We start from the raw sequence: 15163 nt of genomic DNA on the forward strand, positions 1-15163 counted from the left end.
CCACTTTTATTAGTAGTCAAAAGTCGTAGCTACAGTTGTAATACAATCCAAAGTACTAGAAGGCACCAAAATAAGTGAAAGTCAATGATGTACATGTAATAAGCAGACACTATTCATATGTGCTTGAGTAAATAATGGAAACTATTGGGTGCATGTGTGAGATAGAAAGATAGTAGAAGATGCATTGTGCATATACGAAAGATTCGGGTTTTAAACTGTTAATCTTTTTTTTTGTCAAACTGTTAATCTAAGACTAGTAGTTTAGTAGTGAGAGGAGCATGATTAAAATAGAATAAAGTGTTGGACTTATAATAATAAAATAAAATAAAGTGTGCGGAAGCAGTCAAACTAGCGACCAATGGGAAAAAAATCAAAAGAGAAGAAGACAAGTCAAAGAAGAGAGACAGACGAAGCAACTCAGCTGTTTCTCTCCTCTCTTCTTCAATCGCTCTCCTTCACCACTCTCTTTCTGTAACTCTGAAGAGTTGTACTCATTCTTATCTCTTCCAGATCCACAGAGAGTGTAAGGTACCTATTAGTTACTTACTAGCCTCTTGTCTTCAATCTCTCTCTCTCTCTCTGCTTCCTTAAGGTCAATTCAATATTTTTTCTTAGATCAAGTACACAATTATTAGATTCCAGTATTTTCCTTTTGTGGGAAGCTTCTGCTCAAACACCTTGTGGTTGTAGATCCTGTGCTTCCATCTAAAAGTCAAAACCTTTGAGTCGTCTTTTCTCCATGTTTCTTGGATTATTCTCCAAAAAAATGGAAGAAGACAAATCAAACTCCAGCAGCAGGAACAGAACCACCAGTACACAACCACCTCTACAACAGATCCGAACAGACATGGGTTCCTTATACTCAGCCGATCTCACTTCTTACAATTCAGCCTGCAAAGAAGACCCAGATTTACAATCCTTCGACTCCTCTCTCCATCAACGCACCAACAGAGTCATCCACTCCCTCGCCTCGGGAGCCGAATCTCGCTCTCTTTCCTTCGAAGCCCTCATAGAAGTCTCCGGTTGTCTCCTCGAAATGAACCAAGAAGTCGTCAGGTTCATCATCGAAAGCAGAGAAGATGTGTGGGACAACAAAGACTTGACCTGTCTGGTCAACGCCTACTTCGACAGCAGCATCAAGACCCTTGACTTCTGCAATGCTGTCGACAACTGCGTCAAACGAGCCAGGATTGGCCAAATGATCATTCAGTTTGCTGTTAAGCAGTTCGAGATGGAGTCTAAAACATCTGCTGAGCCTGGTGGTCCTAACAAGTACGCCAAGACTCTGGAAGAGCTCAACAAGTTCAAAGCTTCTGGTGATCCCTTTGATGGAGACTTCTTCATGCTCTTCGAGTCCGTTTACGAGCAGCAGGTCATGCTTCTCGAGATACTCCACAAGCAGAAGAGGAAGCTCGACAAGAAGCTCAAGAACATTAAGCACTGGAAGAAGATATCGAATGTGGTCTTCGTGACTGCGTTTGTCTCTGTTTTGATCTTCTCCGTGGTCGCAGCCGCTATAGCCGCACCGCCGGTCGTGACCGCGGTCGCGGCTGCGTTGGCGGTTCCGATAGGCTCTGTAGGGAAGTGGTGTAGTCATCTATGGAAGAAGTACGAAACGGCTGTGAGAAGACAGAAAGATGTTGTTCTGTCGATGAAGGTTGGTGCTTATATCACGATGAAAGACATGGAGAACATCAGAGTCCATGTGGATAAGCTGAAGATTGAGATGGAGTCGATGATGCAGAGAGTTGATTTTGCGATCAAGGAGGAGGAAGAAGAGGTGGCTGTGAGGCTTGCGATGGAAGAGATCAGCAGGAGGTTCGATGTATTCACGGAGAGGATAGAGGAAGTGGGTGAAAACGCGGCTAAGTGTAGCAAAGATATTACGTTGGCGAGAACTATTGTTTTGAGACATATTCTAAGTTTCCCAACTAGTTCAGACTCAGAGCAAGGCAACTTGTAAGTCTCTCCCCCCAGACATTTCTTTTATAATTGCTTGTGTGAGTGAAGTTTATATCTTTTTTTTGGCTCACTTATTTGAGTTTCTTTTGCTCAGGATTGAGGCTATCACATTGTGAGAGAGATAGACTGTATAAATAAACCGGTGGTTTTGGGAAGAGGTTATGTGGTATGTCGTCACACATATAGCTGATTTATGTTGTATGTAGCTGTGTGTAAGCTCTTGTATACATCTGTATCTGTTTAGCAGGTGGCTTCACAGCTTAATGTAAACACACAATTGGAAATAATATTCACAGTCCATTTTTGATGATACCTTTGAGTTGTGGGAAGAATGTATATACACATTAAATGCAGTACACCATTAAGTCATAAATCTTCTTCTGCTGACCTGAAACTTGATTTATGTTGGCTGATTATCAAGATAATATCAGTTTTAACTTTAAGCAATAGCAAATCTAATAAAGTAGTTGATTGCAAGATCAAATTGTGGTTTAGCGAGATGAGGGGAAAGCAGTACGAAAAGGCTGTGAATAGACAGAGAGAAATGGTTTTATCTTGGAAGAGTGGAGCGAAAGTTAATAATACGGAGATATATACAAGAGTCGAAGTAGGCTGGGTGAAACTGCAACAACACATTGTTACTCTTAGACATGCATATATCACATTTTTCCACCAAGTTTTTTTTCTATAGATTGGTGATAACTGCAACAATATATACATTTATCACGTTAGGATTCGGTCTCTCGTGTCTTCATAATCCAAGTACTGGTATTTTTTTTATTTTAAATGACAAATAAATACAGAGATGATGCTTGCATTTATCTATATCTACGTGTTATGGACGCCGCATTCCATAAGATAATATACGTTTAAAAAAATGAAAACTCGTCATAGAGTGTTGACGATTTCATATAATCAGAAGGGTTTTAACTAGATGATTTAGTAACGACTTCTCGTATTTCTCCAAAAATGCATATCTTACCATTAGTATTGGCAGGAAATATCCTGGATCTGATACCATATAAGGATTCAAGGAAAGTGTATCTTGTATTGACATAGAAGAAATGTATGTACACATAATAATATTACTATAGAAGCTTAGCTTACTGCCTGTATCATCATTAGCATTAGCTGACCGATGATGCTATTCCCGTGACATGACTATCTAATCTCAATCTATTATCATTCTCAGATGCCAGAAGCTGCTCAATTAATTTACTCAAACTCGCCAAAAGCGTGGATTGTTTTTAATTTGGAGTTGATATGCAGTATAACCATATCTTATCATTAGTATTGTACATGTTTTAAGAATTCGAATTAAATTTTTCTTTGGTCAATGGTTTATACAGTTTTCTTTTTATAAGACATGTCTGTTTACCAAGTGTATAAACAAAATGCATGATTGCAATAATAAATATATTTGATGGTTCCATCTCTTCGTTTTGTTTTGTCAACTATCCACATGTTTATATTAGCCTCGTTAAAATTATATAGATACAGTAATTAAAGAATGAGCTGTATCATAACTAACTTTTAAATTAGTTTATAATAAGAAGAGAAATAGATAAGCAACGCCTATGTGTAATTGTCGTGTGCGAATATATTGTGATAAGATGCTGTATATTTGGAGCTTCTTGCGTCCTACGCCAATACTATAAAAGGAAGCTGAAGTCTTGAGTTTTAATCTCAGACCAAAATACAAAACCTGTTCTATGTTCTGTCTCTCCCAAAAATCAAACGTTTTTTCTTTTTCTATTAGAGAACGACGATGGCGTCGAAGAAAACTCTAGTCCGAAATTTCTTCAACATTTCCAAAACCTATTCCCGGGTTACCCGAGTGCGTCCTCCCACCAAATCCGGCATTAATCCGGTCGTCGGAGATTCTGGAATACGCCGGAGATTTATTCACAAGAGGGCACTTTTCTGGCCGGAGATATCTCCAAAAGGAGGTACTCTGATGGAAAAACTCAAGGAGCTGAGTTTGTCGAACAATCGGATTCGCCTCGACGAGATGTTACCGCCACCGACGCCGGAGAATACTACGTCTCCGGGAACTATCCAGGCGGTTACGATGGAAGACGTGAAGAAGCTGATGAGGGCAGCGGAAATGGAGATGGTGAAAACGAGGCTGAGAGAGATAGGGGAAAACTGGATTTCCTATTCGGAGTTTGTTCGGGTTTGCGGAGAAAACAATTCGGATCCTGAACAAGGTAACCGGGTCGCGAATATGCTCGAGGAAGGCGGAGACGTCATCGTTTTGGGGAATTTCGTCTGCCTTAAACCGGAAGAGGTAATTTGTTTTTGCATGCATGCATTACACAGATTTATTACGTTGACTAAAGACTAAAATCTAATGTCTTTTTTTTTCCTTAACATGTATGATTATTACAGTTAACAAACGCTGTGGCTGGTCTGATTCCGACACACGAACCCACTCGCGACGCCGCGACAAAACAAGAGTTTGAGCAACTTGAGGTTATTAAATCAGATATCGACAAAAGAGCCGAAAATATGGCAAAGAGAGAATTATATACAGGATTAGGGCTTGTTATAGCCCCAACGATTGGGTGTTTTAGGTTGACGTTTTGGGAACTGTCTTGGGACGTGATGGAGCCCATATGCTATTACGTAAGTACGGCTTATTTCATGGGTGGTTACGCCTTCTTCCTCCGGACCTCAAAGGAACCTACCTTCGGAGGGTTTTTCAAAAGCCGGTTCGAGAAGAAGCAGAAACAGTTGATTAAATCGCTTGGTTTCGATATTGACCGGTTTACCAAGCTTCAAAAGATACATCGTCCAGAGTTGACTAGTTCAGCTGCCCCTTCTTGATCTTATTTCTTTTTTTATTATTCAGATACGAAACGAAATGTATTAACGTCTAAAGGTTTTATTGAGATTAAAATAAACTTTATAAGGATCTTTTACCTAATGAAGTTTTATTGAGATTAAAATAAACTTTATAAGGATCTTTTACCTAATGAAAACTTTCCCTACTTAATCTCTAGAAAACTGTATTGAAAAAGACATTTGCAACACGCAAGACAGTTCAAAGTTTCAGACTTTTACCGGAAACAAAGAAGAAAAAATGTTAAAAACATAAATAAATAGCAATACCACAAAAGTAGAAAGCAGTCCCTCAACTTGTGCTGTGCGTCTGTATGCATGCATATATCATGTATGTATACGTGTTTATGTATATTATTGGTATACGTATAACATATGGGGTGACTCAAAACTTTGAAACTGGTACACTCTTTGAAGCGTTGACAATGTCTTTCAGAGTATCCTTAAGGTTGTAGTGATTTGAGACCAAAATCTCGTGGACCTGTTGAAATCCCAGACCGTAGACCGGTGAATCATCTTCTTTGATCTGATGAATGCAAAACTCGGCGAGCTTCTTCTCAAAATCAGACCAGTCGTCAAGTTTCTTTGACGTGCTGGCAGCTGGAGGGGTGTTGGAGGAAGAAGAAGCCGCAGCAGCATCAGTAGAGGCAAATGTATGAGACTCCAACCACCTGAGGCCTAACACTTGACATAATCCTTCTTCAAGCTCTAACTTAAGATTCTTATAACCTGTGATATATCAAAAACCAAAAAGTACTTTTATTTGTGACTTGGGAGGTCTCTAGCTCCATGCATGTTTCTTGGTGAATGGTGATGATAATGAATCAGTGGTTAATTACAAACTGAATTACCGTTGAGTCTAAGGTAAGCATGCATCATCTCGTGAGCCAAGATATATCCTGTGAGTAACCTAGGAAGTCCGTATATAATGAGAATTGCAGTGACCTCGCATCCGCTCACCATTTGAGTCTCTGTAACTATGTCGATTAGCTTGTTGTTTGGTCCCATCTTTGGTCTTTCTTTTACCTGTTGTTATATGTGGAAGCAGAGTGAATCTCAACAACTCCATATATATTTTGGAATGAGATAGAATCTCTATAGTAAAAAGACTTGAAATGTCTTACACTTGTGACATTTTGCTCTTCGGACAAGCAAATACCTCTTGTTACCACTGCATGATGATAGTCCTGTTTTTTGGTGAAAACATATGAGATAAGAATGTGATGAAAGAAGTTAAAAAAGAAGAAGTAAAGGGATGGTGTTATCTACTCACAATCTTCTCTTCTTGCTCAGCTTTATTCAGAGCTTGTTTCTCAACAAGAAGAAGTGGAAACTCTTTATCAACTGGCAAGAACAAGCCATCGAAGAAGTCACGGATTTCCAAATGCAAATCATGGCATTCATAAGTATCCATGACCGAAGATCCCATACATTGTAGACATAGCCACCGATCATCACCAAGCATCACAAAATTTGTTCCTCTAGGCTACAAAACAACATAGAAAGAAAATGCCAAAAAGGACCAAGACTATAACCTTCTTTGTTTATAACAAAACCTCAGTTATAAATAGTACCTCTAATCTTTCACAGCTGCAACACTTGGCAGTTCCATCACTATCATGACAAGGACAGTATTTCTCCTTCCAGAACGGATGCTCGTTGTACTTTATACCGTCCTCTGTTGGGGGAATCTAAAAGAATATAACAATATATATATCTGTACAGTTAACATGTTATATCCAAAAGTCATAAACAGACCAATATTTTTCACTTTACTACAAAGTGTACTTTCATTACATAAGACAACATAGCTAGTGAGAAATTTATAGACCTTCTTTTGGCAGACACAGCAGGTGGGATGACGGTGCTCCTTATAGCAAGATCTGTGGAATATTGCTTTTCTTGCAATCTAAGGAGTGCAGTTATATACACAAATGTCAATTATAAGGAGTACCTAATATTAAAGCAGCAATCAATATATATATCTAACTGGTATTATTGTGATTATTGAAACCTCGCCCAGGGCAATTGGTTTGTGACAATGAAGGCAACATAGACAACGAGGATGCCAAAGATCACCAAAGGCTTTGACAGATAGTCCATCTTTGATCTCAGATTTGCAACCATTGCATATGCTACAACTAAAAAGTAAAAAAAAAAAACATATTTCAAGATTTTGAGATAGAAAATTGCAAAGAGCCAAAAGAAATACTCAATTTCACAAGATGCACATAAGGATTACCTAGGAGGAGCAACTTGTTTGTCTTTGGAATGCTTAAATTGTCCCTTATCATCCTCCTCCTCCTCCCCCACTTGTTTTCTTTTGCCTTCCTCCTTTGACTTTTCTAATCTTCTCTTTTCCTCCTCTTTCTGAAACAGCTTCAAGCTTTCTTCCGTTGCTATATTCATCTCAATCTGTTCAGTATCCACTTGATCATCATCATCATCCACTTTCTCTCTTTTGCCTTCCTCCTTTGACTTATCTTTTTTTTTTTGGACAAACCTCAATTTTATAGATTCTTACTCTCCATTTAAGGAGAAAGTGTTTACAAGACATGATAACAAAGCCATCCTGGCCAAACAAATAACAAGTACAATGAAGCAAAGAAGGATAGAAGCATACAAAACACTGAAACAACTAATGGCGTGGAGAGGTCCTCTAGTCTCAACAACCAAGCTGCAAAGTGAAAGTAAACTTTGAGAATTAAAGACCACATTTAGTGATATAATTCCTGAGATTGAAACAGCAGCAAGTGCACAATTGACAATCCTTGAAATGGCTACACACACATAGGCGATTGAACACCATTTTGATGAGCCTTTGATTAGAACTTCAATGTCTGAAGTATCTATAATCTTAAACGTTTTACTTCCTGAAACAAAACCACTTAAAGTAGATAATGAAATTGGAAGGAGAACACACTCCATAGAGGAGGAAAACAAACAGTAAATGTCGACAAGCAAGACCCAAGGAATTGAAATGTCCGACATAACTCCATCATACTGCCACAACAGAATACAAAAGTATTTCAATATAACGAAGGCAGAACTGCATAAAGCAGTAACGAGACTGCATACTGCAGTAAATGGCCACACCATGGTTAGAGACGGCCCAGGAGAGAGTCCACGAGAACACTCCAAAACAATCAACACAACACCAGTGAATAAGTTTGAAAATCTCAGAGATACAACCTGGATTGTTGGAAGATGAATGAAGCATGAGGTCGAGCAACCCGTACATGAATCTACAACCAGATTGACAAGCTGTGAGATAAAACATATAGTGACTGCGGGAGACGACGAAACCCATAAAACGAGACTGCATTCCGCAGTACTAAGGCCATTGGAAGACCCCAAACCAGCCACCGGGACTGAAGTAGAAGAGCTTCGTGGGACCAAAATCAAAGAGGAGATGGAAAGCCAAAGAACTCCAGAGGCAGAATACACTGAGATCTGAGAAAACCTCATATTTAAATCTGGACTCATGAATGATTCTGATGCAGAAGATGGAATGAAGAGATGGAATGAGGAGATGGAAAGTCCCTTGGAAAAGATAGATCTGTCCAAGTTTGAAACTCCATTGATGAGATAGGATTTGCAGAGGGTGAGAGCTGTGACGGGAGAGAACGATCTGTTAGAGGTTCTAACGGGAGATGAAGGTGGATCGGGAGGTTCTGGAGGGTCAGGCTCCATCAACTGACCGGAATCCATGGCAGAGGAGGAGGAGGCCAAGGGAGGAAGCCCCTGGCGGCTAGGGTTTTCTAGAGAGAATTTTTTACACTTCTTTTGTTTCTTTTACTGATACCTCCTTTGACTTATCTAATCTTCTCTTTTCCTCCTCTTTCTCAAAACAGCTTCAAGCTTTCTTCCGTTGCTCTCTCTATCGCAACCTGTTCATCTTTTTCTCTTTTCTGACGTACGATGCCATCTTCTTTTTCATGCCTTGATATTTTGATGGCCGTTTTATAATGATCCTGCACAGTTTTCAGATCACCAAAGCAAAAGAAGAACCACGATTCTCATCTCAGAAAACTTATAATATACGAAAACAATTCTCTGAATAATAATTCAAGAAAAGAAAAGATAACCTCAGATGGATCATCCTGTTTAGTAGATGGACTGAAGAAGCAGGAGAACCATCCCATACTCTGTAACTCCCTTCTTCACCACCGTCTAGAGGAAAAAAAGAGCACGAACAAAACCCCTTGGAACTCGTTGCTTTCATTTAATTGGAAACTTCATGGGAATTGTCAGAAATTTCTAGGAATATTTGAGAGTCACTTATTTTGCATTCATCTTTTGAATTTAACGCAAGAGGAGGGAGGAGCGATGGTGAGAGACAGTCAGATATGAGGGGAAATAGTGGTCTAGCTTTTATTTTTTTAATAAGTTTTATTATATAAAAGGAAAGATAAAAACTATCCTATAAATTGTTAATTAATTAAAAGAAAGTTGCACTTTGTTTGCAAATAATGCATTATACTTCAGAATTCAGATGGTCTGATGTGATTGGATGATAAATAAAATAGAATATCATTATAAACACATTAAAATTCAATATGTAAAGGTCGATTTGCAGAACTTTTTTTTTGATGTTTTAATGTATTCTTCAGTTAGAACAAATATATATATATATATATATATATATATATCCATATTTTCGTTTTTTTCCTTCTAAATACGTATATAATGCATTCATAATGAAAATGGTATTTCTACATTATATTTTTAAATATCCTATGACAGCGACTGTCAACTATTTACAGAAAAATAATTAATACAGCAATAAGATTTATTTTTTTATTACACGTAGACTCCTGTCATATCACTTTAGCCATCCATCGTCAACTGTTGATACTTGATATGCTTTTAGGGCATCATTATCAAAGTCCTATTGATAGTCTTTAAAATAAAAAAAAGCAAACCAAACATAAAAAAGAAGAAGGAAGAAGAAGGACGAGCACCGGGACGTCTCTTTTTAAGAACTTTTTGTCTTGGTCCTCTTTGGTCCTCCTTGGTAAATGTGAAGGACGAGCAAGAAGGACGTGTTGATAATGTTGCTTGGCCTAATCCCAACTCCAAAACTACTTTGGTAATGTACGATGATGATGCCCCGTATCTTTTATATGCTAAATTGGTAATGAATGTTTTTATTAGGCTAATGTTCCTTCGAAACAATAAATCTATTATTTTCTAATCATTTATTTCAGACTATTTTTTTAGTTGAGTTCACTGGTCTATTTAGAATTTAGGTTTGGTATTAAATGATTTGATTTAAAGATTGTTTATATCCTAATATACTCTCTCTATTTTTTTATTAAGGTATATAATCTATGTATAGATGAACATGAATGGCTCTATATCTGTCAATGAGAAATCAACTATTGTTAGTAATAGTAAGTACTCCTCCGTTTACATGATGTTTAGAAGGTTTTTGATGTTTTGACATTTAATGTTCATTTTTTGAGAACTCCTCTTCACAACTCTAACATTGGAGTTGCACTGAAAAAGTGAGCAGCGCTTGAGAGTTGAAAGGCACGGTCGTTTTCTTGCTTTGATTTGCATGACCATACATGAAGTGTTAGCAACAGAAGCAATGGGCCTTAAATGATCACTGGACCCAATACAGCTAACAGCTCCAATTGCCAACAAAAAGACTGAAGACAAACATAACAGAACTTGGAAGTTGTCTGAACAAGAGATTGTAGACTCGGGAGCCATGTTAATGCATATAACGTGGGATTGTGAAAATCCATGTCCAACTCTATTTATCCGTTTAGTACGATATTGTCCACTTTGGGCTTTAACAATAAACCCACATGGATTTCTTTTGGTTTTCATCCCAAAAGGTTTCGTTCTAATTAGAGTTGAACTTCTCTATATATATTAGACACTTCTTGTCTAATTCTCAAATGTGGGACTTAGATTGCATCTCTTATTCTCTCCCTCAATCTAAGGATCACATTCATCTCGTGTCCTTTTTTCCATCGAATTGAGGATGATCCTCGTTCTCCAACATCACAGGTTCCATGATCTTCTGTCTCGATCTCTGCCACATACACTTTTCATCATTCCTAACTTATAGGATATACCCATTCTTCTCTCGAAGGGTATTTAGGTCTTCTTGCAGATTTCTTGTCAACCGCTCTGATACCAATTGTTGGGATTGTGAAAGCCCATGTCCAACTCTATTTATTATCCGTTTAGTACGATATTGTCCACTTTGGGCCTTAACAATAAGCCCGCATGGATTTATTTTGGTTTCCATCCCAAAATGCCTCGCTCTAATTAGAGTTGGACTTCTCTTTATATATTAGACACTTCTTCTCTAATTCTCCAATGTGGAACTTAGATTGCATATCTCGTATAATGCTTCAGAGTCCGCGTGATCCTCATCAGAGGAAATATCTCTAAGATCTTCATGGCTGCACCACAAAGACTAAGTTGGTGGATAATTACCTAGTTAATTGGCATAACAGAGTTGCACAAGGACAGAGAAAACATCTCTACTCAGTAGTCACAGTGACAATCAGTTTCAAGAAGAAAAAAAAAAGCCTACGGGGAATGGGAACTAGTGGTTCGGAGGAACAGCTCCAACTATACCGGCAAATCAAGAAGAAAAACAGTTTTACACACAAAAGAAGACAATGACGAAAAGAAGACACACCAAAAAAGGAAAAAAGCCAAAACGTGCATAAGTGTACAATCATATATATATTTCGTACGTACATGAACTGATTCAAAAACATTGAATCTGAGATGGTCTTCTTCTTCATCTTCTTCAACCCCGGCCGCGAAGAATAATCTCTTTGAGGGTTTCATGGAGGCTGGAATTTGTCACCATATTGTTAGCTATCCTGAACCCTTCACCATAGACTTCTGACTCAGCTGTCTCTATCTCATTCTTGTAAAAGTCCACCAGCTTCTTCTCGAGTTCAGACCACTCACCTTTCTTTGCCGCATTTGATGAAGAAGAAGAAGAAGAAGAAGCCGCAGAAACATCAATAGGGGCGTATCTCTGAGTCTCCAACCACATGTGCCCTAGCACTTGGCATAGTCCTTCTTCCAGAACCTTGTTCAAATTATTATATTCTGTAACCAGAACCCAAAAACAGACACACACACACACTCTCTTATGTCGATCCTTGTGAACAAAAAAAAAAACACAAATAGAGTCTTTTACTTAAGACCAATAATAGATACATACTATTGAGTCTAAGATAAGCATGCATCATCTCGTGAGCCATGAGAGATCCGGTTAGTAACCTATGTTTGAAAAGAGAGCTTTGATTTAGTCCTATCGGGAGAGAAACTGAGCAAATATACACATGCAGGGTTAAAAAAGTGATGTCACCTAGGAAGTCCATATAAGATGAGAATTGCAGTGACCGGACATCCACTGTCAACCTGTTGAGATTCCGTGACCTTGCCTTCTAGCTGCTTCTTGTTAAGCCCTCCCCTCTTTGGCCCTTTTGACACCTGTACATGTGTGGAAAAAACAGAGAGTTTTAAGTCCAAAATCTTGTGTGTTTCAGACTCTAAAGCTCGTATAAAAACAGAGAGTTTTACTTACACTTGTGACAGTTTGCACTTCAGACAGGCAAATACCTCTGGTTACCACACCATGCTGATCCTCCTGCTTGTATTGAAACGTGTGAGTAAACAAAAAGAGAAGAGAAAATGATGAGTAGGGAAATGGTACTGACAATCTTCTCTTCCTCCTCAGCTTTATACAGCGCTTGTTTCTCAACCAAAAGAAGAGGAAACTCTTTCTCAATCTCCATGTTTAAGCCATGGAAGAATTCACGGATCTCCAAGTGCAGATTATGGGCCTCGTAAGTATCCATAACCGCTGATTCCATACATTCTAGACATAGCCACCTTCCATCATCATGCATTACGAAACCCGTTCCCCTAGGCTGCAACCAAAAAAAGAAAAAAAAGAAGTCATTTCCTTTGACTTGTCATCATCTCATTCTCTTTTTGAAAGGGTAAAACTCACCTCTAGCCTCTCGCAACTGCAACACTTGGGAGTTCCATCAGAGTCATGAGCAGGGCAGTACTTCTCCCTCCAGAAGTGATGCTGGTGGTATTCTTTCATCTGAAAGGATTCAGTTACATTTTACAGCTCACTGGAAGAAAAAAAAAATACAGCAGAGAATCAAAAAAAAAAAAATACACCACCTTCTTCTCTTTGCAGACATAGCAGTACCGTACATAGCAGGCCTCGTGAAACTTGCCTCTTAAGTTTGAAACCTGATGTTGTTTGTTATCAAGAATTTAAGTGTTTACGAAATGAACAAGTCAAATGAGTAAGATTCAAAGCAATTTCAAAAGGGGGAGTAGGTTTTTTTTTTTTTTTTGGGCGTTACATGGTTATGAACGTCGTGGATAGCAATTGGGTTGTGGCAAGCACCACAAGAGAAACATTTAGGATGCCAAGGAACACCATTGACATCCACACTAGATCCTCCGTCTTCAATCTCAAAGTGGCAACCACCACACATGCTTAAACAAGTGTAACATTCAGCGTCAACACATTATTTTTTTTTTTTAAATTAAAATAGCAATAGAGAGTCATATATAAAATAAAATACGCTTCTTACCGAGGAGGAGGAATCGCCTCAACGAGCTTTCCATTGTCGTCATCTTCAGATGGCTTTGTTTGACCCTTATCCTTCAAACTCTCCCTGCTAATCCGCTGCTCATCATCCAAGGCAGCTCTAGAGGAAATGTTGTTATGTTCTTCTTCAAGTGGAGGAGGAGGAGGAGGAGGAAGTTGTTCATCCTGCTTCACGTGTTCTTCAAACTGTTTTCTTTTGTCTTTCTCCTCAGAAGCCTGTCCATCTTGTTTGTATTTCAAAGAAGAAGAAGAGTTGTCATAATTTTGGGTTTCTCCTCTTTCCTGTGCATGCTTCTCTTCTAAGTCTCTGGTGCGCCGCCTTCTTTCCTCTGCCTCTTGTTGAGATTGTTGAATGGCCAAAGCAACCTGCTCATCTTCTTCTTCTTGAACGTGAGCATCATACGATGACACTTGTCTGACGATATCAGTTTCAGCTTCAAAAGGATCCTGCTGCAAGGAGGTATATCACAAGTACGTCAAAAAAAAAAAAAGTGAAAAGCAAAACTTGGCTAGGACAAGTAAAGATAAATGATATATATAACCTCAGAAGTGGAGGATTTGGAGCCGAAGCACCCCATCCGATCTGACGGCCTGCAACCAATTTTTCATCAATGAGACAAAACATGAGGAACAAAGATCAATATTAATTACAGTATTTATTTGTCACCATTTCATTTAACCAGGTATTAAATCAAATAAACAGAAAGTCTACAGCATCATTAGGAAACAAAAGTTCACCAAAAAAAAACAGCTTGGTTAGTCAGAAACAGAAGAAAGAAAATAGAATATGCCTTAGTAATGGCTGGTACCTGAGGTACAAGCTTGGTCTGAAACAGAAAGTGATCCCAAAATGAGACGAATTTAAAGACAAAATCAGAGAAACAGAGCACGGCACTTGAGCTGCTAGTGGAATATGCTGAGAGTCTCTAATAAAGACAGAAAAAGCTCACATGGGTTTTTGCTAAATTTTCTCAATTTTGATAACGACTGAGATTCTCTTTTAATTAACCCAACCAACCAACGACTTCTATGAATGTAAACTAGAGATCAAGTTGGCATCTAAATAATTACAAAAACCAAGTCCATAAAAATACTTACCCCCAACCCTAAACCCGTTGCCATGGACTTTTGTGTGTTTCGTTTGTTACTGCCCCAAATCAAAAAGCTCTTTCCTTTTCTTCTCCGATCTTTCACCATAGTTTCCAGACATTTCACCCTCAATGGCATTTTCGTTAATGTTTAACCTTTTTACCAGACGATTGATTCAATCATATGGGTTTCCCTCCCTCCACAAACGCTGGCGTTTTGGATACAAAATTCCCTCGAGGTTAATTTTAATCGAAAATAAAATGGGCTTCGGCCCATATGCCACATCAAAAAAATACAAGCCTGTGTCGACGTCACCCGATGACGACTTGGCGAGTGACGTCTCTCTCTTGTTTCGCACTTCATCCAGCTCCACGTGTAAATTATTTTTATGTAGAAAAATAAATAAATGGAATTTAAAACAGTTATCCTCAGTCGTTGTGTACCAACTACAAAAGTCGTATTAATAATCAGTGACTAAATAGATCTCCAAAGGACAGTTTATAATCATTTCTTTTTCAGCAGGCCTTCATATATAGGTGCAAGCTGGCTTCTTTAGAGGACACTAATACATTACAACAAATGATGATCAAAGATGTTCATAACGCAGTCATGACACCAGGAGATTACGCTAGCTAGGTTCGTAAG

The 15163-nt window shown here is 38.5% G+C and overlaps 4 protein-coding genes across 4 annotated transcripts; 2 read left to right on the forward strand and 2 right to left on the reverse strand.

Moving 5' to 3' along the window:
• Positions 1-76: 76 nt before the first annotated feature.
• LOC108827789 (UPF0496 protein At5g66675) lies at positions 77-2269 on the forward strand. The gene is made up of 3 exons (XM_018601272.2): positions 77-528; positions 691-1959; positions 2057-2269. The coding sequence occupies exons 2-3, from the start codon at positions 740-742 to the stop codon at positions 2076-2078; spliced, it is 1242 nt and encodes a 413-aa protein (XP_018456774.1). The 5' UTR covers positions 77-528; positions 691-739; the 3' UTR covers positions 2079-2269.
• A 1392-nt stretch (positions 2270-3661) lies between these two features.
• LOC108825431 (calcium uniporter protein 3, mitochondrial) lies at positions 3662-4931 on the forward strand. The gene is made up of 2 exons (XM_018598722.2): positions 3662-4252; positions 4354-4931. Exons 1-2 carry the CDS (start codon positions 3731-3733, stop codon positions 4789-4791), a joined length of 960 nt encoding a protein of 319 aa, XP_018454224.1. The 5' UTR covers positions 3662-3730; the 3' UTR covers positions 4792-4931.
• Positions 4932-5002: 71 nt separating this feature from the next.
• LOC108827862 (protein DA1-related 3) lies at positions 5003-9167 on the reverse strand. The gene is given in 11 exon segments (XM_056994313.1): positions 5003-5535; positions 5658-5832; positions 5931-5993; positions 6080-6292; positions 6381-6497; positions 6638-6715; positions 6821-6947; positions 7049-7275; positions 8612-8656; positions 8658-8780; positions 8895-9167. Coding segments are annotated over 11 exon segments (1569 nt in total). The 5' UTR covers positions 8952-9167; the 3' UTR covers positions 5003-5191.
• A 2129-nt stretch (positions 9168-11296) lies between these two features.
• On the reverse strand, positions 11297-14639 carry LOC108825430 (protein DA1-related 6). The gene is made up of 12 exons (XM_056995034.1): positions 14578-14639; positions 14239-14355; positions 13972-14020; positions 13413-13879; positions 13179-13314; positions 12991-13062; positions 12809-12907; positions 12513-12725; positions 12380-12442; positions 12161-12285; positions 12014-12072; positions 11297-11898 (listed from the first exon to the last, which is right to left on the reverse strand). The coding sequence occupies exons 1-12, from the start codon at positions 14637-14639 to the stop codon at positions 11588-11590; spliced, it is 1773 nt and encodes a 590-aa protein (XP_056851014.1). The 3' UTR covers positions 11297-11587.
• Positions 14640-15163: the final 524 nt, after the last annotated feature.

Source organism: Raphanus sativus, chromosome 9 (genome assembly GCF_000801105.2).
Source record: "Raphanus sativus cultivar WK10039 chromosome 9, ASM80110v3, whole genome shotgun sequence".
Taxonomy (NCBI): Eukaryota; Viridiplantae; Streptophyta; class Magnoliopsida; order Brassicales; family Brassicaceae; genus Raphanus; species Raphanus sativus.

Excerpts from the sequence above, each read along its gene's own strand:
- LOC108825430 (XM_056995034.1), bottom strand. The coding sequence starts at position 14,639 with ATGTCTGGAAACTATGGTGAAAGATCGGAGAAGAAAAGGAAAGAGCTT. Across the intron at positions 12,726-12,808 it reads GCAGTTGCGAGAGGCTAGAG|CCTAGGGGAACGGGTTTCGT; the intron begins GTGAGTTTTACC and ends TTTTGGTTGCAG. Across the intron at positions 11,899-12,013 it reads TGCTTATCTTAGACTCAATA|AATATAATAATTTGAACAAG; the intron begins GTATGTATCTAT and ends TTCTGGTTACAG.
- LOC108825431 (XM_018598722.2), top strand. The coding sequence starts at position 3,731 with ATGGCGTCGAAGAAAACTCTAGTCCGAAATTTCTTCAACATTTCCAAA. Across the intron at positions 4,253-4,353 it reads TCTGCCTTAAACCGGAAGAG|TTAACAAACGCTGTGGCTGG; the intron begins GTAATTTGTTTT and ends TGATTATTACAG.
- LOC108827789 (XM_018601272.2), top strand. The coding sequence starts at position 740 with ATGTTTCTTGGATTATTCTCCAAAAAAATGGAAGAAGACAAATCAAAC. Across the intron at positions 1,960-2,056 it reads GACTCAGAGCAAGGCAACTT|GATTGAGGCTATCACATTGT; the intron begins GTAAGTCTCTCC and ends TCTTTTGCTCAG.